The sequence below is a fragment of the Canis lupus genome, chromosome 29 (genome assembly GCF_011100685.1).
Source record: "Canis lupus familiaris isolate Mischka breed German Shepherd chromosome 29, alternate assembly UU_Cfam_GSD_1.0, whole genome shotgun sequence".
NCBI lineage: Eukaryota > Metazoa > Chordata > Mammalia > Carnivora > Canidae > Canis > Canis lupus.
Genome location: NC_049250.1, coordinates 20,812,508 through 20,838,119, shown reverse-complemented (window position 1 = coordinate 20,838,119; position 25,612 = coordinate 20,812,508). Strand labels below are relative to the sequence as shown.

Here is a 25,612-nt window from a genome sequence, read left to right as displayed (position 1 = left end):
CCACTCAGGTGCCCCTACAGCAAACATTTTTATCCCCATGCCATTTTGGTAAGATGTGTAACCTTCTTGCATCCATTTTATAGGTAGCCTGTTTACAGGTTATAAATTGAGAGTCTAAGTATTGTGATAATAAAGGGCACAGAGAAAACCTATGCTAAATCTGGAATTAGAACTTGGATCTCTAGTGCTTTTTTTTTTTTTTTTCTAGTGACTATTGGTACATTTTGGTAGTTCTACAAATTTAAAGGAAAGGGCAGCATTTAAATTTTGAACAATGATAGACACAAAATCCACAAGTACAGAAAGGGGGCGCCTGGGTGGCTCAGTAGTTGAACATCTGCCTTTGGCTCAGGTCGTGATCCTGGGGTCTTGGGATCAAGTCCCACAACAGGCTCCCTGCAGGGAGTCTGCTTCTCCCTCTGCCTATGTCTCTGCCTCTCTCTGTGTGTCTCTCATGAATAAATAAATAAAATCCTTTAAAAAAAAACCTACAAAAGTACAGAAAGATGTGGCATATAAAGCTTCAGAAATGTCTTAATGTGAAATATCTCATTCAAAAATCTTTTTTCAAAATAGGCCATTCATTGGTTGGGAAACAACATGATTTGGGGAAATTGTAAATAGAGAGCTTAGTGGACCTTCCTTCCAAACAGTCTTTGGTTATTAGTCATGAATGAATTTATTTGCGGTGAGTTAGTTCTTTTATATTTTTTTCATTTTTATATTTATCAAATGCAATGCCTCCCCAAAGAGACATAGATACTAGTAAAGGTAAATTTAAAACATATTAAAATCTGCATATCTAAAAGCATGATCTTTTTCCTTTAGAATTTCTAAGTCATAGACATTCATTCTTTAAGAACAGCTGAGATCCTTGAACTAGTTTTCTGATCATTGTCTTGAATAACTTCTCGTTTTCTGCTTTGTTTTTGTTCTCTCCCTCCTTTACCTCCTCTTACCCCTCTCATCCACTCTCTGCTGGTGAGGAAGATCTGTCCTCTCAGGCAAGGGCAGGAAGGAAAGTGAACAGCTCTCCCAGGAGGCCAGAGCTAATGGGAGTTTTGCGGATCTTTCAGCAGGGCTTGTCAATGATAACTGTTCAGTAGAGGTCTCCCCTACTGGCTCTCTGACCTCTTGGTAAACTATTTGTTTTTCCTAGTATTGATTAAAAAAAAAAAACGAGCCACCAGTCTATAAGTCCCTATCAACCAGGCCATTGTTTTTAAGAACCATACACATGTAAAATACACTAGTTCAGAAAAACCAAGATCCCTGACTTTGTTTTACTCTGCAATTCAGGTAAAACAGTCATTCATTAATGGTGTTAAAACAGGAACCTTGAAAGAAGACTTCTATTTTTTGAAAGCATACAAATTGCAAATTTTTAAAAATCAGTATAATACTCCAAATATTAAACCATCTAAAATAAGAATTTTTATTACTTGTGAACACCTAAAGACTAGAAAACTGTCATCTTTATTTCCAGGTCGGTCCTAAAAAGGTACCCTCTTTCAGTATTTGAACAAAGTGGAGCTATTGTATCCTTAGTATATAATGCAGAGTCTATTTTTTTCCTTGCTCTACAGCATGCTAAAGTAAAATTCAAGGACCCAAGGCAACTTGATCGCCTGCAAGTCCGAATCTTTACAGTAGACAGAAACCTTCAGGTTGTATACCTATTGACATTGCTTAATAAAAACATCTAGAATAATGGTGCTTCTGGTTGTGTTTCCAATAGCAATGTGATTGCAGCACACTGTGGATTAGGTTACCGATCCTTTGAATTCTGACCTTCTGTCTAAAACAGCTTTAGAGGTTACTCTTTTTTCCGATTTGGAAGACTGGAGGGGGAAAAAGTTAATGCTGTTTGAAGGAAGAAAAAAAAATCTCTAGGTTATTAAGTTTTGGTTTTTTATTTTTCTCCTTCCTGGCAATTCCTTTGTAATAATAATAGAGCTTCTTGATTCTGGATGCTTAAACTCTACCTCCAAATGCATCAGGACACTTGGAGTACATTTTGAATGTAATTATTTCCTCATGAACAAATCAAGTGTTTATGATGTAATAGCTATTAAGATCAAAGCATATCACACTGGAAAACTGAAATTAGGAATACAAAAGGGAAGAAATGGATAGAACTGTAAAACAAGTTGTCCATATAATTTGCTTGTGCTACACTCAGACCCTTAGTGTCTCCTTTGTATTATGAAGAAAAAGTTGGGAATATTTATATTCCCTATTTTAGAAACGTAATTCACCTTTTTTTGATTAATAATGAGAAAAAGAATATATCCCTGATTTGATCATTTCAGGTTTAAGGATTCATTACATTTCTTCCCTCTGGATCATATAATGTATTTTTATTTTTGAACTTGCACACTAACTTACAATATACATTTGTGAGTAGTCACATATTGTATAGTCATTGTGTCTATTCTATATTGAATATACCATTTCAATATATATCATTTCAACATGTCGCACACCTTTCCGGATTTATTAACTTTATTGGGTGTCCCCTTGCTCCAAAATGATGAGACAGCCCAGGACACATTGATGTCCCAGTGCTCCATCTACTGTTTAGTGGTAACTTTGATGGTATCAGAAAAATGAGGCAGATTCTAGAACAAATAGTTAGGGCGGAGAGGGCATATTTTTAAAACACAGGATTCATACAGATAAATTGTCATGTTATTTGTTAAAATAAATGAAGAATGTATATAAAACGCCTAGCACGGTGCCTGCCATGCATAAGCACTCAGTAAATATTAATTTCCTCCCCTGCTCCATGAGATAGTCAACATTTCTGAAGAATTTAAAAACTGTGAACTCAGCTGTCATGAAACCTGGAAAACACAAAACAAATTTCCAGATCCTCTTACAAGTATTGGGAGGTGCTGACAAGATTGGTTTTGCCCATGGCTTTGAGAAAAAAAAGTTTGAAGAGGAGACAAATCTGGGTTTTCTGGGTTACTTCATGTCAACAGAAATCCATTTGAAAGTGTGAGAAAGCAAAAGAGCTATTGCTGAGATTAAGCATATGCTTCCAAGACAATTATTTACATATTTTTGGCAGAAGGGAGAAAAAGTAACTCTGTTTGCCATTTTTGAAAATAAGTTGCTTTTAAAATAGAAAATCTGGTATGTCATATTTTTCTAGATCTTTTACCTCTATCATCCCATTCCCTTTCCTTAAAAATCCACCATTGCCCTTGTTATCATTATTTGTTTCAATAAGTGCTCCTCAAGTTTTCTATTAGAATAATTATTTTCAAAAAAAACATCCTATAGGCAGTCATTACTACGTATGATAAGTTTCCCACCCTACATAAATAAATGTTATTATGCTTATGTAATAACCAATGTGCTTATTAGAGGGCCAGGAAATAGATTATATTTCCAAATTGTGTTGGTATAAAGACTACAATATTTATTAAAATAATTTTCCATGGTACAGTGAATAGTTAGTAATTGCCTCCTTAAATTTACTGTTAAAAGCTATTCATGTTAGAGTTTGAATGGAAAACATTTAGCAAAATACTGGTAGACATTCAGTTTGGCAGATTTAGTATCATTCTTAAAATAAATAGAGGATGTTTTACTTGGTTGTGTTTCAGCAGAAGGCTACTGGGAGCAGGGCCCTCATTGTAGGTCTCGTGCCAGTGGGGAAAGAGGAGGTCATAGAAGTGACCACTCCAAATGCCAGCAAGAATCTTAACGTCAGCCGTCCACTGTTCCAACGGTTCCATAAAAAAGCCAGGAATGTAATGCCATGGCATGAACACGAGAAAAGAGAGAGTTATTTGGAAGCAGAGGGACCAGAAGAACAGTATTTTGGAATACTCTATTTGCCATTCCACTTTGAACAGTCTGAATCAAAAAATGTTGATTTTATTGATCAGATATTCATTGATTTTGTTAGTGTGGAAGAAATAATAACTAGGATTTTGCTTTTGAAGAGAATGCATTGGCCTTTAAATGCTAATTATGGTTTTGCAACTGACCATACTATTATTCTTGAGCAATAATCTGCTAAGAATGGTAGAAACAGAGGTAAGAGATGGTTGATGCTGACCAGGTAATAAAATTATTAAAAGGTAAACAAAAGTAGAAGAAAAATAACTTCTGAGTACATTTTCATTGAAAACTTCCTAATTACTCATGATCTTTATTACTGTTACTGGAAGGGAGAAAGGAGAGAAATACTTGCCTGTGAGCATTTGTTTTCTGCGTTCATTATATTTTATTTGGTTAATCAACTGTTTACTCATAGTTTTAGAAAAGTTCAGTTACTTTTTTGATTGTTCTGAGGAATTTCTTATATCCGCCCTAGTCTTTTTTTTTTTTTTTTAAATTAGGGACATTTGTTTATTTTTGTACTTATGCTTTTATTTAAAATTCTGTTAATTAGAAAGCACTAACAACTTCTCTCAAAATTGCAGACTTCTTTAAAACTAGGCACGTGTCTAAGCAACGGCTTGTTCTATAAGATAAAACCTATTTGGAGATGCAGTATATGAAAGATATTGTCTCTCTGAGGGTATTCAAACACTTTGTTACCATTGCCTATTTCATGTTTTCCTTTTCCAGATACAATCATATATTTATTTTTTGCTTTAGTGGGGAAAAGGCATACTCGAAATTTCTTTGCTCCTATTCATATGTTTATGTGTTGAAATTTCTTCAGGAAATATCAGAAGGTAATGCTTTCTACTATTACCTGTCTTTACAAATGGCAAATTTTCGGCAAATGTTTCTAACTGCTGGTGTGATGTGTATGGCTTTATTTAGGGGCCATTTTCGTCCTTAACAGATATGGATAGGTTATGTAATTGTAGTTAGTGAAAATTTAGAAATAGGAAGTTAACAGTACGCTACAAACTGGATCTCATTAGTAATGACTTACATATTGGCTATTTATTGGAGAATAACTTATTTTTGGTGTAAGTTGTATGGTAATTATTGCATACTTGATATTCAGGAGTAGTATCCAGATAAAATTTATGGATAAGCATGTGATTGTTTTTAATCCATCTAATTTTGCTTTAGGAAAAGGAAACCATTTAAAATTGGCACATATGCACATGGACATTTCTTTTAGCCAATGACTAAGCTCTTTGTTACATAATTATGAAGCATGACCTGTGTCATATTAGTGGTCATATTACCTTCATCATGCTTTTCATAATTTTCCTCATTATTACATGCATCATTTCTTTAATGGTATCTTGTTTGGTTATATAAATAAAAATAATTGAATTTCAATATAAAAACTACTGTAATATGATAAATTTGATTATAATATATGCAAGTTATTTATATATAAAAGTCAGATACTTTACATGATATCCTGCTGTTTTGACTTCGTATAGTTTGTGTCTCTGGATATGCAAAAATAATCTCTCGTGGGTCAGAAAACTAATATTTTATCCTTTCACATCTAAAATAAGTTTTAAACTGTGGGAAGCATGAGTATAATAGCTTAATGTAGAGTTTCAAACAGGGTTGAATTCTCCAACCAGCACCTCAGATTTTTATTTTATGGACCTTAGGAATAAATATGATAGCAAAAGCAGTTACTATGTGGGTGCTTGATACCATAGATTGAATCAATGTAACATCACATTTTATTTCACAGCACTAGAAACCTCCATTATGTGCTGTATTTTATTTTCCGCATATATACTTTAGTATATTGAATAACTGATACTTCTGGTTTTAGAAAGTGCTGTAGGTGGTAATGTAATTCTATTTCTGCTGCATATATGAACAGATCCAATAGCAATCAACTGATTTTTGACCTAGCCTCCCAAATATGGCAGATGACTAGCCCATGATTCCTTGCCGGTACCATACAAAATGAAATCCTAGGTGAGTTTGCAGTTTAAGCTGACTCTTAGGTTTGACAATGCGTTCTTTTCTGAGGAATTTAGATTGGCATCCTTTCAGGGGGGAGAGGGGGAGAAAGCCCATACTGAATTTTGTTCATTAGAAGCTTTTTGTTTTGGTTGCATGGGAATGGTGCATTCATTTACAAATTAGCAAAGAAAAGGTAAGATTGTGTGTATCTGTTTTATTAATTGGTGATCTGGAAATGTATCATAAACTCATTTAAGAATTTACTGTGATTTTAAAAATGTTTTTTCATATGAAAGCAAGAGCCTTAAAAAAGAGAGAGAGATGCTTTTTATCATTAATAAAACGACCAAATACGTAGAATAGTATTATCGTTAATGGCAAAACAGTTTTAAAGAAAATCCAATGGGTATAAAGATTTTACTTTGGAGAACAAGATTGGTTATGATAAGTGAGTAGTATCAAAATAAACATTTGCATTTGAACTTTGGTGTGGACTGGCAAATTAAAACATAACGGGCACATCGATGATGCCTTCTTTAAATATTCGAAATCAATATAACGGTTGTCATCAATCTAACAACCGAAGTCATTTATTTGCCTTAAACGTGATAGTAAGTAAATATTTTAAACTGAAGCTGTAATTTAGTGATAATGTGAATAGGTCAACTCTCCAGATAAGTGTTATGGATTATCATGCATAGACTGTGAATTTAGTTAGCATTTTTAAAAAGAACAAAGTGTATGTTCTAGATAAAATAAATCTTTTCCCCAAAATGACTTTAAGATGTTAACACTGAAATACTATCTGGTTCATATCCAAAAAAAAAAAAAAAAAAAAAAAAAAAAAAAAAACACACACACACACACAACTGTTCCTGTAAAACTAGCCATTCTAGAAATCACTGCAGAATCATCATTCAGGCATTCATTGTTAACTGATAACAGTTTACACGGTTGCTTCTTTTCTCCTTTTTCCTACTTAATAAATAAATGGCCATTCTCTCTCTCTCTCTCTCTCTCTCTCTCTCTTTAAAATTTTTCCCAGACCTGTAAGTTGGTGCATTTGGAACAAAAAAAAATTTTTTTTTTCTTGAAAACTATTGATTCCCCAAGTTTCAGGGCCTGAAAAAAAAAAACAACCAAACTTTTGGAAAAGTATAAAAGATAACGTGTAACTACTCCCCAAAGCTCGTAATTGGTAGCTGCTGTAGCAGGAGATGTGTGTTGACAGTGTCTCAGAGAACCTCTTCTCACACAGCTGTTTATCCAGATAGCATGGGGCGCGTTCATTTACATAATAAATTTTTTTTAAGCAGCAAGGTTGAGTCAGACGGAGCAGGGCTCCTTTCAATTGTTGCATTCAAACCAATAAGGTTAGAACAAGAGAATAGCTGTGGTCTGCGTTGCAAAAACAAGAAAAGCCCCGAGGCTCCACGGGCAGACCTACAAGGCTGCGCAAACAAACCGAGGGATGAGATTGCGCCGGGCCTTTGTCTAGGGTTCTCAGATGCTATCTGCGGCTGCTGTTCGGTGGGGAAAGAGCGCGGGGCGCGGAGAGGTTACCCAACAGGACGGTGGGAGCCGATGGCTCCGAGCTTGGGGCGAGGGAGCAACTGTGCAGAGCCACTTCCGACTCTGAGCCTTCCTGTGGGCGGCGGGCGCGGCGGGGACGGCGCGGGGGGCAGCGTGTGCGCTCAGTGGCTCGGCAGCCCGAGCGAGCAGCAGCGGCCGGGCGCCTGGGCCCGCGGCCCGGCCTCCCCCTCCCGGGGCGCCCCGCTCGCAGCTGCGCCGCGCTCCGCCGGCCGCTGCCGAGAGCTCGCGCGTCCTTAACCCGGAGCCGAGCCGCGTCGGGAATGGAGCTCTGCTAGACCAGAACGTTCCAAGGGGCGCCGTAAGCCGGTGGATGCGGCGGCCGTAAGCGCTGTAAGTACACGCCGACCCTTCGGGAAGCCCCAGCGACTGACCCCCGCGGTCCCGTGGGCGAGACCCCAGAGAGCAGGAGCGCGGTCGGGGGGTGTTTTGATTTGCTGCAAAATAAAAGCAAGAGCCTGACACTTTGTACCTGAGGGCTCCGGCAGCCACAGGGGCTCCATCCTAAAAGGAGGATTCCTAACCCCCCAGATCGTCTGAGCGATTAGCATCCTTAAGAGATAATTACAAATTAACTGTTGATCCCTGTTGCCTGTGAGCGGTGGGACCGGGACACGCGGCTGCATTCTTGTAGGGAGGTTACTTCACCTCTCTCCTGATTTGCTGCACGAACCTCACATACTACTGTGGGATAGGGAGGAAAGCGGTAAGTGCGTGTGTGTAATCTCTCCAACGCACACAACTTTGCACCCACACCTCAGCTTGATATGAGAAAACGAGGAAGGGATTACCATTATGAGAGGACAAACAGATAGCAGACATCGATTGATGCCACTTTTTAGGGAAGGAAATCCTTTGGCTTCAATAAACAGATTTCCCCAAGCGTTGTATCATAACGGGCTCCTCTTCAAATAGGCGAAATAACAAACGTTCGCTAAATTAATATAGTTTTCACTTATTGACGCTTTCCAGGACTTGAATGGACCTTGAAATGTAAAACGGGATTCTTAAACTTTTGAAATTGCCATTTAAAGTTATTTGTCATTCCAAATCAGTATATTGCTAATGACTCATGGGCTTCTATTTCTTGGGAGAAGTTTTTGAACACGTTTAAGTAGCTTTTGCAAGAATTCAATAAATTCAGACCTGTCATTGAATTTAGACAAGTGTTTTGATGTTGCATTTCTTTAAATGACAAGGGGGTACAAAAAGTCAGCAGTTAAGCACAAAGTGTAGTTTTATAGGGTTAGGATTGTTTTTTTTTGTTTTTGTTTTTTTTTTTTATGTGTCTTTCTGAGTAGCTTCTATTTTAGGCTTCTGTGAGTTTTTTCACCCACCGTCTGGAGGTTTGAGGACATGCATACATAAATAGTCATGCTTTTCTGCATTATCAAATATTTGATATTTGACTTTCTTGCTGCTTGAGTTCTCCTAAGGCCCAGAGTGTTCAGTAAGTGAGCAAACAGCCCTGGGTTTTCAATTCTGAAAATTCTTCGCGGTGACAGACAGAGAAGCCTAATTGAGCCACTGTTCAGTTTTAGATTGCCAGAAGGAAGTCAACTGCTATGTGAGTTTCGTAGACATGATAAATGATTTTCTCAAAAGAAGATTTCCAGTTGAATGCGAAAATTCATATTTTAGAATACACAAGAAAGAGGAAAAAGACTTGCAGCGAGAATAAAATTCCTTCTCCCATTTAATCAGATAGCAAAGGTATTTCATTCAACATTTTCGATGAATGCTCATTTTGAAAACAATCTTTTAAAACTAGTGGCACCAGTGTCGTTTAAATGCTTGTTTTTGTTTTCACGGGGCACTCGATTTTTGTCACTTTCTTCAAACGAGGAAGTTCGAGATACAGCATGTTACATTAAAATCAGTAATAGTGTTGGAGCATTCATTTTATAGTCTCTGATAAAAGAGCAAATAAGTGTTAACATTGAAAAGACATCTGCCTCTTGCTAGAAGTTCATTTCGATTTTAGGTTCAGGTTTTTATTACAGCACTGACACCATAGTTAGAAATATTGATCGAGGAAAATTTTAGCAAGAATATATTCTGATTAAAAAGCAGATTTATGCCTAAGGCTCATTCTTATAGAATACATTCTGATTAGAAAATTGCCATTGTCTTTCAAATTTGGGAGTACTCAGGTTGATCTGTGGTTGGGCAAAACCAGCTTGCCTGCCAACTCTATTTATTTAGATAAGTTCAGTACTTTCACTTTGAAAATTTCTTTTTAGTTTGGAGAAAAAAAGTTTTAAATTATAGTCATTTTATAAAAATTGCTTCTAGCAAGCAAAAAAGCCTATGGAAAACCCATAATTTAGACAAGTACCTACATTTTATTTGCTCTGTGCTGCTGAGATTTAGAATCCTTTTCCATTTACAGTTTACTTTTCACAGAACATTATTAACTTTTTGGCTTCATACATGATCTGCTGTCAGATGCTTTTGATTTGTAATTTAGCAAAGTATAATAAACAGTGCAAAAGTCATGAATTTTGCTCTGCATCCTGAGCTCTGTGGTAGGGAAAATGTGATAAAATGTGTACCTTAAGTCTTGTTTGATGATCTCTCAAAGCAAGTTTGCCTTCTGGAAATAATTTCTGGGGTTGAAGAGCATGGTATTAACAGATTTAATGTGGCTATTCAATGGATTGGCGAAGTACTATGTGAGGTTTAACAAAATGAGAGAGACAAATTGAACATCAACAAAAGTTACATCTGTGAAGAATTATAAATTTAATTAGAAAAAAGGCAAACTTAAAAGACCTCATTAACTAATCAGAAGTCAAAGTTACTAGTTCAGAATTCTTGAATTTAAATTCTACGAAGTTCTATCTTTTTTTCTCTTTTTTTTTTTTTTTTTTTTTTTTGCAACTCTCAGTATGCTGCTGTGGGTTTTCTGTACAAAGAATTTGAAAAAGCATTAAAGTGAAGTGACTTCGTTGTAATAGAAGATGACTATTTGTAATGTTATGGGAAATATTTTCAAACTCCTAGAACATTTGAATTAAAGATACCAGATTAGAAGAAGACAAGAAACATGTTAAGTTTATGGATGGAAAGCAGAAAATGTAAGCTTACTGAACACCTAACAGCATTTTTCTGAAAACCATGAGATAATTTTTTTTTTCTTTTTGAATGGGAATGGGCCTAGTTAATGATTTTTGAAACACCTTATGCTCTCAGACCTTTAAAACACAAAAACTTCCAGAGATATTGCCAAACATAAGAAAAAATCAACACCAATCAGAAATAGGTGTTCTTTTCAGATAAGTCATTATTAGGAGTATGTTTCCTTACTGGACTGTAATCTTGTACTACACATAAAAAACTAAAAGCATGTGAAGTGTAGCATTTTGTAAACTGTAACTAATTTTGCTCACATCTGTGTCTAATTGTTGTCTGCATTCGCATTCTTGAGAGTAGATTTATTTTTCCTGGACCACGATGTGGATTCAGCTGACCAGCCTAAGTGAGGATTAGTTGTTTTAAAGTTATTTTGATTAAAGAGTCATTTTTAAATACAGTAACACACAACACATGGTTTAAATAATCCTTGAGACACAAAAGAATATATCTGAAGTATACTTAATGAAATGAAGATCATGGATATGGGCTTTCAAAAATTGTAGTGTATGAAAGTACAGTAGAGACTGAGTCAGGCCAGCATTTAAAAAAAAAATGCTGTTGTGCAAATGCATTTTTTTTCAGTGAGAAAACGTGTTAGAATAGCTTATTTTTAAGTTTAAGTTTGACTTATTTTGAAGTTCATTCTTAAGTTTGACTTTGAAATTTAATTAATGATACGTTAACCCACAAAATCAAACTTGCAAAGTATACAATGAAACTAAACTTCTATTTCCAAGATTATACTATCTAGCCAATGTTAAAATAGGAATGTATTTTAACATTTAACAGAAAGTGTGTTTTACATACTCTTTCCCATAATTGGGCCAAGAGAGTTCTTAAAACTAAGTTAGTTCTCACCTATAATTTATTCCAGGTGTATAAAAGCAGAAAAAAAGAAAAAAAAAAAGGAAATTTATCCTTGAGGTAGATTGCTGCAGTTTCTAAAGGAAAACATTTAATCTTGTGTGAGAACATTACTTTTGGCAAAAATTGCGGACCCCTGCTATCACAAAGTGACATATCTGCAGGCATTAAAATTAATTTTCACTTAATACTTAATGCGTCTCTTAATTATTTTCCGTCCTGCACATATTCTAGAAACCCCTACCTAGAAGTTTCACATAACCTTACACCAAGACATTCAGACTGTAACAATGTGCTCTTCTCACCAAAAAAGGTAGAATTTCTTAGTTTTCATCAATCAGAATTTAAAAAATAACGACTCAAGAGCAGATATTTGGTTGGATCACTTTAATGCCATTTGAGATGCTTCGGTTCTCATCTTTGTTCTGTAGCCCTAATTGATGTCAGTTCAGGTTGAATGAAAATGCACATCAAAGATTTGGAATTCTGAGTCATTTTAAGCGTTTTTCAGAATGCTCCTCGCTGGGAGGCGTCAGCCCGAGCTTGTAAGGCAGCAGCCCACCCTCACCTGGGCTTTTCACCTGCTGGCAGTTCGCGCTGCCTCTGGAGGAGGGACAGGGACTAGCAGAGCCCGCACGTTCACCTGGTTGATTCATCTGGAGACAAAAGGCACCCAAATGCTGGCTAACTGGGACACTGACCTTGATTATGGAGCCATCCGTTGTCCTGGTTGGTTTAAACGGCAGAAAACTGAACGGAAAGCTAACTGCTGCTTCTGTTTTCAGCCAGGCAGTGCGGGAGCAGCGCTCGCGGAGTCGTACGTTTGCACGAGTAACTGAGCCCATCCTCAGTGCTGTGCTTTGGGGTGTGAACACTTGCCTTGGCCGTTTTGAGTCAGCCCAGCATTGCCCGAAAGTTGCCCAGAAGCCGTGTCAGTAGACGTGAAGTGGCAAATAGTAAATCTAGGCGAAAACCATCCTGATAAGGATAAGAGACTGTCAGGAGGCAAAGGGGTGGGCGGGAGCTCGGTTTCAGCTGGTGATAGCACAGGATGAAAGATCTTCTGAGGATGCAGGAGGATTAATTCTTGAACTGCTGTGAAACACACTCATTTTGCTAATAGCTATTTTTTTTTTTTTTCCAAGCACCTTTTCCAAGCTGCCTGGGCAAGGCTGCTTTGCATGTTGATTGGGGGAGGGGTAATCCCGTTTGCAGCTGTCATAGGCCAGTGATGAATCACTATCCCGTCATTTGGCTGCCTTCCCCCCTGACAAGGGGAGGAGGAGGGTAGACCTGCTGGAGGAAACAACAGTGGAGACCTCAACTTAAAGACAATATGCCTTTCACTGCTGCAGTATCCTCCTTTTTCTCTTTTGGTTAAAAGAGAGCATTGTCGTTCTCAGCCATGTGCTCTGTATAATTAAGAGCTGACACTGAAGCAGAGTAACAACAGCTTCTAATTTCTTACCCCTGCTCACAGGTGCAAACATCTCAAACCAGTTCAGATGTTGCTGTTTCCTCAAGTTGCAGGTAAGGATATTTGACATTTTTGGAGATTACCTTTCTGTGACCCATATCTATTTTTGTCTAGTATTTCTTAATTATTTCTATTAATAGCAACAGCCTCTGTTGGAAATTACTTAGCAATTTGTGTGTGTGCGCGCTTGTAAAACATTTTAAGTATGTAGAGAGGGAATAGGAGCCTGGGTTTGAAAATGATTATGGGCTATAGTTTCTGGTGTTAGGTAAACTGTGAATGTGTAATGTGAATTAGGAGAGAAAAGTTGGATTGCAAGCCATTTCTAGTCTGGATTTAGAAGATTTGGAAGAGTAAAAACTCATTTAGAAGTGACATGGTTCATATTAAGCTATTTTAAAAACTATTTAAGTGCAATCTCTAAAATAACTAGCTTTTATTGACCTGGTTGGGAGGGGGGGCAGGGACAGGGACAGTCCTCACTTCAGTGGAATGTTAATACCCCCTCCTTTTTTCTTTTTTTTTTCTTCTTCTTTTTTTAAACACATAAGTTTAAAGTAATGTGAATGGGCCTTAGATTTTTTTTTTTAATTGGCTGCCAGAAAGCAGAAGAGTATCTAGGTGTGTTTTTAGTTGCTTTAGATAAACCCCCTCCTCTCTATTAATAGAATATTAAATATAAATGGATAGTTCTGCAACTATGAACCAGAGGAGTGGCCTCTGTACCATAATTTTCTAGATAAGTAACTACCGAGTCTAAAATGGTTGGGGGGGGTATTTAAATGTTTTTGTATGGTAAAAATGCAAAATTGCAGCATTGAAGTAGAATTGTTATTTCTCTGAATAAGTGACAGCTGAGGTATTCCAAGTGCTAATGCTCGCAGGGACTCCCTGTATGTTGGCCTTATCCCTTTTCAATTGGGCACGCTGTATGTAATCCACAAAGCAAACAAGTGAGCCGACATCATAATGTTTTAATGCTGCATTTGTTTCAAGGGAAACAGAGGAACAATTAAGCAGTTTGCCAGAGTAAACACATGCATCAGGACTATCTCTTTCCCTGTCACTGCACTATAGGCTTCAAGTGTTTTATTTGGTTTGGAGACCCATTAAATTACAATTGGGTGGTAAATTATAAGGGAGTACCTAGTGCTAATTTATCAGATGAAACAGATGCCATAGAAAAGTGATTTTTTTTTCCTATTATACCTGTTTACATATTTGCCTTTTACAGAAATCATGCCTCTCTTTTTCTCAATATAAAAAACATGACTGCATTTTCTTTTCTTTGAAAATTAAAATAGATACAGTTGTCTCATTGCGATTTGATAAGCTGTGTAAGAAAAAAGATTTTCAAAGTGCCATGTGAATGTTTGGTTGGGTAGGTAAAGCAAACGACACCTTTGAACACCACATGTTATGAAAGCATGACCGAAGTTAAAATGTAAGATGGACTATTTGGACTCTAAGAAAATAGATACAATGGGACTTTTGTGTGACTGTGTTTCAAAGGTGTCAAGTCGTTAGCACATTAAATAGTAGTGTTATGAATTTGGTACATCTGTCACACGGAAGGCTTCTTGTCTTTAGGTCTATGGAAATGCAGGATCTAACCAGCCCGCATAGCCGTCTGAGTGGTAGTAGCGAGTCCCCCAGTGGTCCCAAACTCGATAACTCTCATAGAAATAGTAATTCCATGACTCCCAATGGCACCGAAGGTGAGTGGCTGCCTTCCCCTGTTTACTTTGCACCTTGTTTCTTCGTCAGTACATGCTTTGTTATGAGGTGGTTGTAATTGCAGTTGTCAAACCCAAAAACCAACCGTACTCGCTCCCCTTTAGACAATTTGACTTGTGAATCAGTTTTCCTCCTCAGGAGCTGCACAGTGCTAAATTATTGTCTCACAGCCTGGTTTTATTTGGCACAAATGGGTATATATGTTTATATACATATTATAGGCACACGTGCGTAACATTTCTAACCTTGGAGTGTGTTTTAGCTCCTTGTTGATCATTCTCCAGAGCACAGTATCAATTTGCATTGATTTACTCTATGAGCAAGGAGAATTTGGAAATATTTCCTTCATGGTACTTTCCCTTTTGTTACTAAATATAACAACATTTGTTTAAAGGTAACGTTGGATTGTTTCTAAATACCAATAAAATTGTGTGCCTGATGTTCTTATGGCCATGACCATTAAAATATCAATTAGTAAAAACAAAAAATTGGGTTGCAAATGTACAACCTTATTTGGAAGATACATGAAATTGGTTTACTTTCTTAAAAATTAAATAGTATACGTTAAACATAGTACCGTTACGATTATTTTGTATGATTAATACATATGAATATGTAAATTTTATGCAGATATCTATTTTAGTCCGTATAGTTCTAAGTCTAAACATGTAAGTAAGGCTATCCGTGTGTATTGGTCGCTGTTATGGGCATTTATTTAGGTGCTGTGTATAATTTTAGAACTTCAACATATGCAAAGATATGTTACATGTTGTGTTTGTTTCTGCTTTAGCCTGTTGAAAAATTACTTCTTCACGGATATTTGTGCTTATTCCTTTCTAAGCTTCAGATCTTAATGAACTTAGAGCATAAGTTTCACTAGAAGTACAATGAATTATCCATGTTAGAATTCTATCCATAAAACCCTTAACCGTCATTTCCCAATCACCATGGTGAATTTTTATCATAATTCTTAAAAATAAACAAAACTAAATGCCATATAATTGTTTGGTGCAATATTCCAATGTGTATGTATTGGTGAAGCCCTTTGAAGCTAGCAATGGTATGAAATTTCTGATAATACAAAAAATAGAGTAAGTTTCTGATATTAGACATGTTCATTTTTATACCAACAGTGATTATTTTTAATGTGTAAATAGTCCCTATTTTACTTTTTGAGTGAATACCTTCATTACCAGTGTTTATGAAAAATGGTCACTGTCAAAAGAAGAAACTTTGCTGATCTAGCAAAAAATAAAAATAAAATAAAAATCTCTGGATAAGGTGGCCTCTCATCTGAAACTCCGCTTTGGTAGGTGATCAAAAAGAAATTGGAATTATTTTTAGGAAGGCAATTCTGGTATTTAAGTAGATTTTATAGAGCAAATAAAAATATCAAGCAGTCCTTTTTCCTCTTCTTTGCAATTTGGCTTCAGGTGGAAGCATGGCTGCTGCCCCGTGTAGGTTGGGCATGAGCAGTCTCACTGTAGGTTCTGAGGCTGGTGGGCCTCACGCCAGCGTCATCATGCAGGTAGCCGCTGACAGGAGTGTCAGAGGGGGCCCACGGGTGCAAACCTTTAAATGGTCATTCTCGGTCATTCTCCTTGCTGAGAAATCCAAATAAGGCAATCATTTAAAGTAACTTAAAGAAGACCATGTTAAATCCCTTTTGCACTAAACATATATTTTGCTTAGAACCATAATGCATATTGGTAGGAATACTTATGAAATAATTTATGTATAAAGAAATGAAATTTTAATTTTGTCATCACTGGCAAATCGTCTCCTACAAAATAAGAACCACATAATACTGAAACAGACTATGTGTTGGGGACTGCCCCCTAGGAAGACCGTGTGAATGTGTGGTTTGTTTTTTAAGGGCATGTGGAGTGGTTAGATGATTTCTACCAGTTTACATTGAATGGCTTGGATATCTGGTCCATATTCAAACATATATATATCTTATACAATTTTAGCATAACTAAAATATTCAAAATAATACAATATTTTATATAATTGTAGAACCTGCTGAGCCAGTCAGTCTGGTAAATATTTAGAAATTACTACTTACCCCCAAAAAATTATCATAGGTCTTTGAAATGAATTTTTCAGACTTATTTCAGGCAAGCGCAGTTACTCATCTCACTTTATTGTGGGCATCATTCCTGGGTATACTTTGGAAGGGTTATGGTAGTTAGGGTAGTTAGAAGATACGAATATGAAGTATCCAAAGAATAAAGGGAATTTTGGTCAACCCACTGGGGGTATCCAGTTTTATTTTAGTATAAAGTTTGGAAATATGGATCCAAACTCACTTCATGATCCACGTTACATGCCTGTTTAGATGCAAACTACATCAGAAAGTTCTGGGTTATTATTAAGTTTTCGAATCAATTCATCGTGCTGCTTACATGTTCCGTAATGCGTCTATTTCATTGCCCTCAGTCACCACTAGAGGAGTGAAGCTTAAAATTAGTGAACTCCCAGTGCCTGGCAAGCTTCCCTGAGATATAATCATTATAGATTTTCCTAGTACTTCTTTGAAATCTTACTGATGTCGACACCAGCACTGTTTACCAAGTAATTAGAAGTACGCAAAACAAGAAATTCATGTAAATTTAAGAGAGCATTTAAAATATCAGTCCTCTCCCCTAACTCCGTAACAGGTATCTCTAGCTCTGTAGGCCATGATTTATATTTAAGCGACTCTACTGCAGCTTAGTTGAAACCAGCCTCCTTAATGAGGTCAACAAAACTTCCATTTCGTTTACACAGTTGTTGGCTTCGCCCGCGTTTCCATAGGTTGTCGTCTGTCTCTCTGAGCCAGTTTTTACTTCCTGCCACCACTTGTCCCTATAATGAGGCTAAGAAAACATGAAAATCTCCTGTATCAAAAACCATAACTTCATCTGAAGAACAAACAAGAAGGGAATGGAACGGAGAGGCAGAGAATATTAAGTTTCTTCTTAAGTCTGCTGCCAAATTATCATAAGACTCAATGTTTGTAGGTTCTGTACTCACAGGCTAGTGCCTATTTTCATGGTTCATCTAAGGGATAAAGAGAGAAAGACACTGAACTACAGCCTCCAATACTGAGCTTTTTTATTTCCTAGATGAAATGTTCTTCAGTTAGAATAGTTGTTTGATTGTTTCATATTTCAAAAGTTTCAACTATTCGTCTTTTATGTTCTATTCCAACCTCTCTCTGAATCGTTATTGTAGTTAGCTGTTGGTTTCGCACAGTTTATAAATCTTTGAGATAGAAAGCATAGATAGGTAAAAATACAAAATAGTAGCATGAATGAATGCTTGCCTTGCCCTGAAAAAAGCACTGTTGGAAGTGATATGTTTCCAAATGAATTAATAAATATTTTAGTTACTATTAAACACTTAAAGCTTGATTTGGACGAGACTAATGGATGGTTATGAAAACACCCATTGTGGCTTTCTTTTAACTGTTTTGCCTATTTTGCGGTGGGGGCGAGGGGGCAGTTAGTCTTCCAAGACAGGATGGAATAGAAATTTCCTATTAGAGACAGATTATGAGAGCGTAGTTTTTAAGACCTAAGCTTCTTGCTGGTGATGCTCCCATAGATCCATTTTAAAAAGCACCAAATCTGAGAGAATGTCTAATGTGTGGATTTATGTTCAAGCCTCTACTTGGTAGAGGCTGTGTGTGTTGATGTCTGTGTTGTGGAAGTGTGAGAAGTAGCTGGGAAATCTTCCTTTGGAACGACTCAGGGCCATTGCAGTAAAAGGATTTTTATTTCCATACCTCATTAAGGCCTTGTTTGCAAAGCAGTGATTCTTTCCGTCTTTGTTTTTTGCTGGTTGCCTTATGTCTATGGCAGCGTAAGATTGGTCAGTTCATATATTGCTAGTGTGAGTGTTTATTTTTGGTTGTCTGGAGATGTGAAGTGGGGATGGGCAGAAAAGAGGTGTGAGCAAGTGGAGCCAAGAGCTCTGAGTTTTCTCTGTTGTAAATTTAGATCCAAACTCAAAAAGAAGCTTAAACTTGTCCTAAAGCAGATGAATTTTCCTTTAAGTGACATAAAACCAGATGCAATTGGAATCTTCCACTACAAATAGAGTTTCAGGAATTCTGATGGTAATTCAAATAGTAATTTTGAATTGGTATATCAGATTTCCAAGATGATAAGAGATACAATCTTGAATTAGGTGGCTAAATTTTCTGCGTTTTAAAATTTATTTAATTTTGTATTGCATATTTTTAGGATGATAGGTTAATTCAATTTTACAAATTTATATTATCAGAAGCTATTTTAAAGTTTTATCATTTCTACAAAGCTTAGAACACTAACAAATTATCTGAATTTGTTTTTCTCACTGTAATGTGAATTTAGTAAAATACAGTTATATCCAACTAGAGTATTTTTAAGAAATCTTATTTACAAGAAATATGTAAACTGGAGTGAATGTGTATAAAATTATGGTTTGAGGCTGCATTATAAAGGCTATATTTGTATATTTGTGGTCAGATATTCTGTTGTCAATAGAAACATGGTAATCTAATTTTATTATTGTTTACATTCTGCACATGATTTACTTTCTGTAAGATTAGGGGACATTGTAAATGTAAAAGGATTTCTAACTGACATTTTTAAAGTTTGCCTGTAGCCACATAATTGGCCTCTTATAAATCGTTCTTAAGCAAAAGCTATGAAAGGATGAACAAACTTTTTTCCGATTTAATATTTGCCTATGTTGTGTATAAGAATAGTATTCATGTGCCTATTGCCAATTAATAATAATAATGGCTAATGTGTTTATAAATAATTTATTGTTAGTCATTATGCTGACTATTCTCCATGATTTGTTTCATTAATCTTCAGAAAATTCCTGACATACCAGCATAATGGTTAAGAGGCTGGGTACTAACAGTGTTAGTTTCCTTTAGGTTCCTTTTCCTCATCTGTAGAAATAAGGATAATAGCAGAACTTCCATCAGGTTTGCTGTGAGGATGATAAGGAAAACCTGGAACATACTTGGGACTTACTAAATGCCCTGTCTATTAACTATGAAACCACGTCTAGATAGTAGGCACCTCTATAGTACTATTGCTGTTTTACACACAAGAAAAGGGAATCTTAGAAATGTCAATGTTCAAAGGCACAGTCTTTGTCATTAGTAGAACTAATATCTGACCCAGTATTTGAATCAAGTTCTGAGTCTAGAGCTTGGGTTTTAAAATCACTGTTAGTCTTTGGAGAGAATGTGATTCCCATCACCTGCTAGTTTTGGATTTTGTTTTGTTTTGTTTTTGACACCTTCCTATTAAACATTAGAGCCTTCCCTGCCACATGGATGCTTTCATGACTGGAGAACACCATTTCCTAGCAAACAGCAGAGCTGTAAAAGGACCAATGGCAGAGGCTTTGATGACGAAATGACTTCATTTTGAAGACACGTCCGTGGGGCAGTTATACTCTGGTCTTTAAGTTCTTGTGTGCGTGAGTGTGTGAGCTTTCTTACTGGTGTCGTGCATGCTCAGCATATTGCATCAATAGGTTAAGTTTTAGGGGATTGTCTCTTACTAGTTTTCAAAGCTTTAGACTTAATTATAATTCCATCAGCTGTCTCTCTCTGTTAGGCTTCTCTGGGATCAAACAGAGATGGGAAGTCTTCTCTGCTTTTCATTATAAGTCATTATTATATGCACATTTGGATTGGAGCAGTAATACTGTGAAATTTAAAAAGCAGTTCTAGTTACGCTACTGCTCAGAGTAACAATTTTCTATCTCAGAAAATATTTTTTAGTGGGTGATGAATTTGGTCACATTTCTCTTGACTTAGGTTATGCTAACCAAGCAACACTCAAAGAAGCAGCTTAAGTGGCATTTGTTGGGGGCTCCATAGAAACAGCAGTTATCAAAGCCAGGATTTGGGAGCATGCGCGCTATGTTCTAGGAGCAGTTCAGGTGGTGTGGCTGGAGGGGAATGAATGGGGGGGGCGGGGGCTGTCTAAGAGGTGAAGTCAGAGGATGAAGGGGTGGCATGTGTAGGGCCTGGCGTTTGGTAGATATAGTTTATTATAAATAGCTTTCATAGTAAGAATAGGAACTCCAATGCTTATTGGCTAAAACTAGGCTTAGAGTTTATAGAGAGCCAGGCTTCTTGAAAAACTAATGACTCTATGTATAACAGTATTCACCTACTCTCAATACCTAATAATTTCAGAAAATCACATTTCTATGACATTTTTTCACTATCTGGGCCAGAAGTTTAGTATGATCAGAAATCTATATATTCCTTAGAACATCCTGTCTTCTGGGGAAAAATGTCAGATTCCCTCCAGGGAGATCTATGAAACTTTAGTGAGTGCTAGTATTTGGCTAATTCTTAATCCTTCACTCCCAGAATACTTGCCTTAAGTAATTCCTAATTTGTTATGGTGGCGGAGGATGCCCGGGAGTGAGCTCTATGTAGATGAAGTGCTGTGTCTCTGTGTGCCAGTTCCAAAAGTGACTCATTTTCCTTTTTATTTTTATTTTTTGGCTCCAAATATACAATATAATAGGAAAAAATATATAATTACAAATTTTCCATCTTTGGGTAGATAAAGTTATCTGACACATGACTGCTAAATAATCAAGATTTATGTTAAGGATTTATGTTAAGTTTTAGGACCCCTTCTATAAGTAAAAGCTTGTTATTATGTTAACAGTAATTTGTTGGTTGGGTAGACTTTTTAGTTTCACTTCATGCCTATAATAACTCAATTATACTGAAAAAGATGGATGAACTCTACCAAACACATCCCAAGGTGATATGTTTATAAAATTCCCTTTAAAGCAAATTGAAAACATTTCTTTTACATGATGTCAATCAAAATCTAAGGTGCTTACCTATTTTGTCATTGCATCTATTACTGTTCAGAGGAATTGTGAGTGGAAAGAATACTTTTTAACAAAATAAGGAGTATGAAATGAATTAAATTCTTTATCGAGCACATCATTATGCCTTCTGCATACCTTATTTTACCCACAGAAAAAGTTGAATTTTATGTACCTCATTTTAAAGAGTTTAAACAGCATAGTACTATTTTGGAGAAAAAGCTTCAAAGACCTGTAAGGTTGATTTCAAAGCCCACATTCTTTACACTCTAAAAGACAAATGCCCCAATAGCCAAATAACTTGGTTCTTACATGATTTATCTGCCTTAAGAAATTTTTATGTTACCCTAAGCGTATGATTCAGTGAAGGAAATATAATATCTATTTATATGTGTTTTGCCTAGTAGAGTCTGTGTGTTCCTTAAAGGCAAGGATAGACCTGCTCACGACTGTGTGTGTCTTCAGCATCTAGCAGAAGTCTTGGCAGTGATTAGGCGGTCAACAAATATTTGTTGAGTGAATGCTGCATATGACTAAGCAAATAATGCAGGCTAGTGATTACAAGAGAAGAGAATCATTCATTTTATTTAAAGGCACTACCAGATTCAGTGAGTGTCTAAAAGCCTGTTTTTCAAATTTTGAAAATGATTTCACAGACCAATTTATATAATAGTTACATAGGCCATCCATCCAAAGTACATCCACAGTCAACATTCCTGCTGATTTTGAATTTGATCTATAGTAACTGACTTACATTTGACCCATACTAATTAATTTATTAATGGAAACTGCCACTGTTGGATTTAATAGTGTTTAGCAATTATGATGCAACTTCCACATAGTCCAAGAAACGACTGAATTATATAAAGTTCAGGCAGTGAGTACAGTTAGGCTTAGTATCTTTACAATATGGTGAGGAGTCATGACTGGAGGTGAACATTTTAAAGGGAAAAATTGCAAGAACAAGGATATATACATACTGTGGTGAAAAGTCTATATATCTGTATTTATAAAATTAGAATATATATCATACTGTATATTCACCATTGCATTATTCATTCAAGAAATATTTATTGATTTGTATCTAGAAATTTACCAAATATCATTTTTGCCGAGGAGAAGTTTACAGTCTACTGTGATTTGCAGACCTATAATCAGATGACCACTATACTTTATGACAAGGGCTATATTATGCAGAGAGGTGGGGACCTAATTATGACTAGGGTGATGAAGGATGGTTTCTGCACACAGGCAATACTTAAATTGAGTCTTGAAAAAGAGGTGGAAAAACACTGGGTGCCAAGCCAGGAAGGAAGAAAGAGCATGGATTGTTCAGCTGTAGCAAAGACATCCCTAATCCCAGGGGTATTCTCTCTCTTTTTCTCTCTCTCTTTCTGTGTGTGTGTGTGTGTGTGTGTGTGTGTGTGTGTGGTGTTTGGAGAGGGACATGCACAGAGTGCTAAGACAGTCGCCCAAAACAGATGATAAAAGAGCCTTACATACGAAATTCAGGAGTTCGGATTCAATCCTGTGACAGCTGACCAACCTGGAGGCTCACAAACAGGAGAGTGATATGATTGAGCCTGTGTTTCAGAAATCTACTCCAGTGGTATTTTGAAACTGTATTCAAGAGTAGGTGGATGGTGAGAACAGACCCCAGGTGAAAAGCTACAAGGACATTTTTTGTCTGAAATAATGTACTTATTTACACATTATTATTTCAGTACAAATTTACATTTGATGCTTACCTTAAAGTTGATAATGCATAATATTAAAAATATAGAAAGACAGTATTGTGTGATGGTGACCAATGGATTTTGCTGTCGGACTAACCCTGGCTAAAAAAAAAAAAAAAAAAAAAAAAAATGCAGGGTAGCTACTTACTAACAATATAACTGACATGAGGGTTTTGAGAAGCAACAGCGCAGGGGTTTGAGAGAAGGCTCTGAAGCCAGGCTGCTCGCTCTACCATTCACTGGTTAGCTAGTGTGATGCTGAATAATTATTACTTAACAGCTCTGTGCCTCCGCTTCCTTTGAAGATAATAATAGTTCTTACCTGTAGGGTTGCAAGGATGGTAAATGAATGCGTAAAGCACTTAGGACACAATGTGCCTCCTAGGAAGTGCTTAATATTTATTAGTTATTATTACCATGATCATCATTATCTATATCTCTGAACCTATGTTTTCTCCATTATAAAATGGAGATTGCAGTTTTATCATGGTATTATGGCAATGTCTATTTACAATACTAAGCATTGAGTGTGTGGGTGGTGCTATCTGACTCTTGGTTTCGGCTCAGGTCATGATCTCAGGGTCCTAGGGTCAAGCCCTTCAGTGGGGTCCATCCTCAGCAGGGAGTCTGTTTGAAGATTCTCTTTTCCTCTCTGTCTCTCCCGCTTGTGCTCTTTCTCTCTCTCAAATAAGGGCTTTAAAAAATTAAAAATACTAAGCATAGTCACGAGCATCTATTACGTACTCAAAAAATAGGTATTATTAAATTATTATATTTTTAAAAATCTGCTGGGTCTGGCTACTGTGTCTCCATGGGGGAAAGAGGATATCTCCTCCTCCTCTGAGGTCCATCAAATCGTCTAATGGCTGCTGCAGGTACTCTGAGTACCTGGGCTACTCAAGAAGTTTTTGTTCAGTTAATACTTAAGGGTAGGGCTTATGTCTGGGGTACTCCTGTGAATTGGTGAAGAATGGGAAAATATGGGGGGGAAAAAGCATAATCTGAGATGTAAATTTGGTAGGTTGATTACATTTTAGGCAAGTAAACCATTTTTCCAGATTGATATGATTGAGGTTCTGAGTCCGCGCCAGCTCATCTGCTTCCAATCTTCATACACTAGTTTATTTTACCATCCGCTAATTTGCAACATACACTGATACACTTTTATTCAGTGCCCTGGTATTCTGGGACTTTTCCTATGGCTGTGCTGTTTGCTGATTGTTCAGATTTCCATCAGAGCAATGATTAAGGATGATAAAGCCCCTAATTAGAAAATGTTTGACTTTTCACTTTTTAAAGGTTTCATGAAAGATGGTAATCAAAAAAAAAAAAAAAAAAGTTGAAACTAGCTATATGAACTTAGGCTAGTTTTTAAACACCTTTCAACTGCAGTTGCCTCATCTTTGAAATGTGACAATATTAAGAAATATTTCATGAAGTTGCCATGAGGAAGAAAGGAGCCATTGCTTGGAAAGTGTTTAACACGATACGTGACCTACAGTAGATGCTCAGTAAACATAAACTTCCACTTATTCCTTTTCCATTCTAAATTCTACTTAAATATTGCCTATGTCATAAATTAAGACTATTACTATCTTAATTCGTATTAGAGCAATCTTTTCATACTGTCGTGCCATGCTTCAATTATTATAACTAAAAATAGATCTCACTTTGGAATTTATTGTAGCTATCTGTTAAAAGTCATTACATGGCACATTTAAGGTTTGTATATTTAGTTATATGTACATTTTAGTTTAAAAGAACCAGAAGCAAGTATTAACCCTAGTTAATGATATGACTGGTGAAGTGTTGAGGGGATATTTATTGTTTATGCAACTTATTTTGAAGCACATGAAAAATAAGAGGGTTTTATAAGAAATAGGGAAAAGTAAATATAGTAAAATGTTACTTGTGGGATTTAGGTGGTTGGTTTATGACTATTCACTGTGTACTTCTTTTAACTTTTCTATATATGTAAAAATGTTATAATAAAATATTGGTGAAAAAAGTTAACCTGCGATACCTAACGTGTCCTAGGAAGGCCCCATTTATTTGGTTGCTTTGTTTTGTTTTTTCCACAAAGAACTATTCCAGAATCTAGCAGAAATTCAAAGATGTATGTGACACTATGAACTAAGACTAAGAACTAAACACTAAGAACTCACAGACTGGTTGGGGGAAATAAGACTCTTTGAAAATTGAATCCAAACTCAAAGGTCCTAGTATAACAATTGAATTATGGAGGTGAGAATTTTCCATGTACAGCTTAGAGATCCCCAGGAGTTGTAGAGCTAGTATCAAGGTCAGCAAATTCTTTTGTGCAAAAAGCTTTGTCTGTAGGATGAGGAAGTTAACAGGC

The 25,612-nt window shown here is 36.4% G+C and overlaps 1 protein-coding gene across 11 annotated transcripts in view; it reads left to right on the top strand.

The window, feature by feature from the left end:
* The window catches only part of EYA1 (EYA transcriptional coactivator and phosphatase 1), a 418,629-nt gene that overhangs the window by 240,586 nt on the left and 152,431 nt on the right, over nt 1–25,612 (top strand). For 7 of the 11 annotated variants that reach the window (XM_038579507.1, XM_038579505.1, XM_038579506.1 and 4 more), the window contains 2 exons: nt 12,932–12,981; nt 14,519–14,646. The exons of 1 other annotated variant lie outside the window; for it this stretch is intronic. In XM_038579507.1, coding sequence (XP_038435435.1) covers nt 12,932–12,981; nt 14,519–14,646 — 178 coding nt within the window. Of the gene's footprint in view, nt 1–7,641; nt 7,783–12,931; nt 12,982–14,518; nt 14,647–25,612 lie in introns of those variants that run through there. 3 more of the 11 variants (XM_038579508.1, XM_038579510.1, XM_038579509.1) reach the window with 3 other exon arrangements.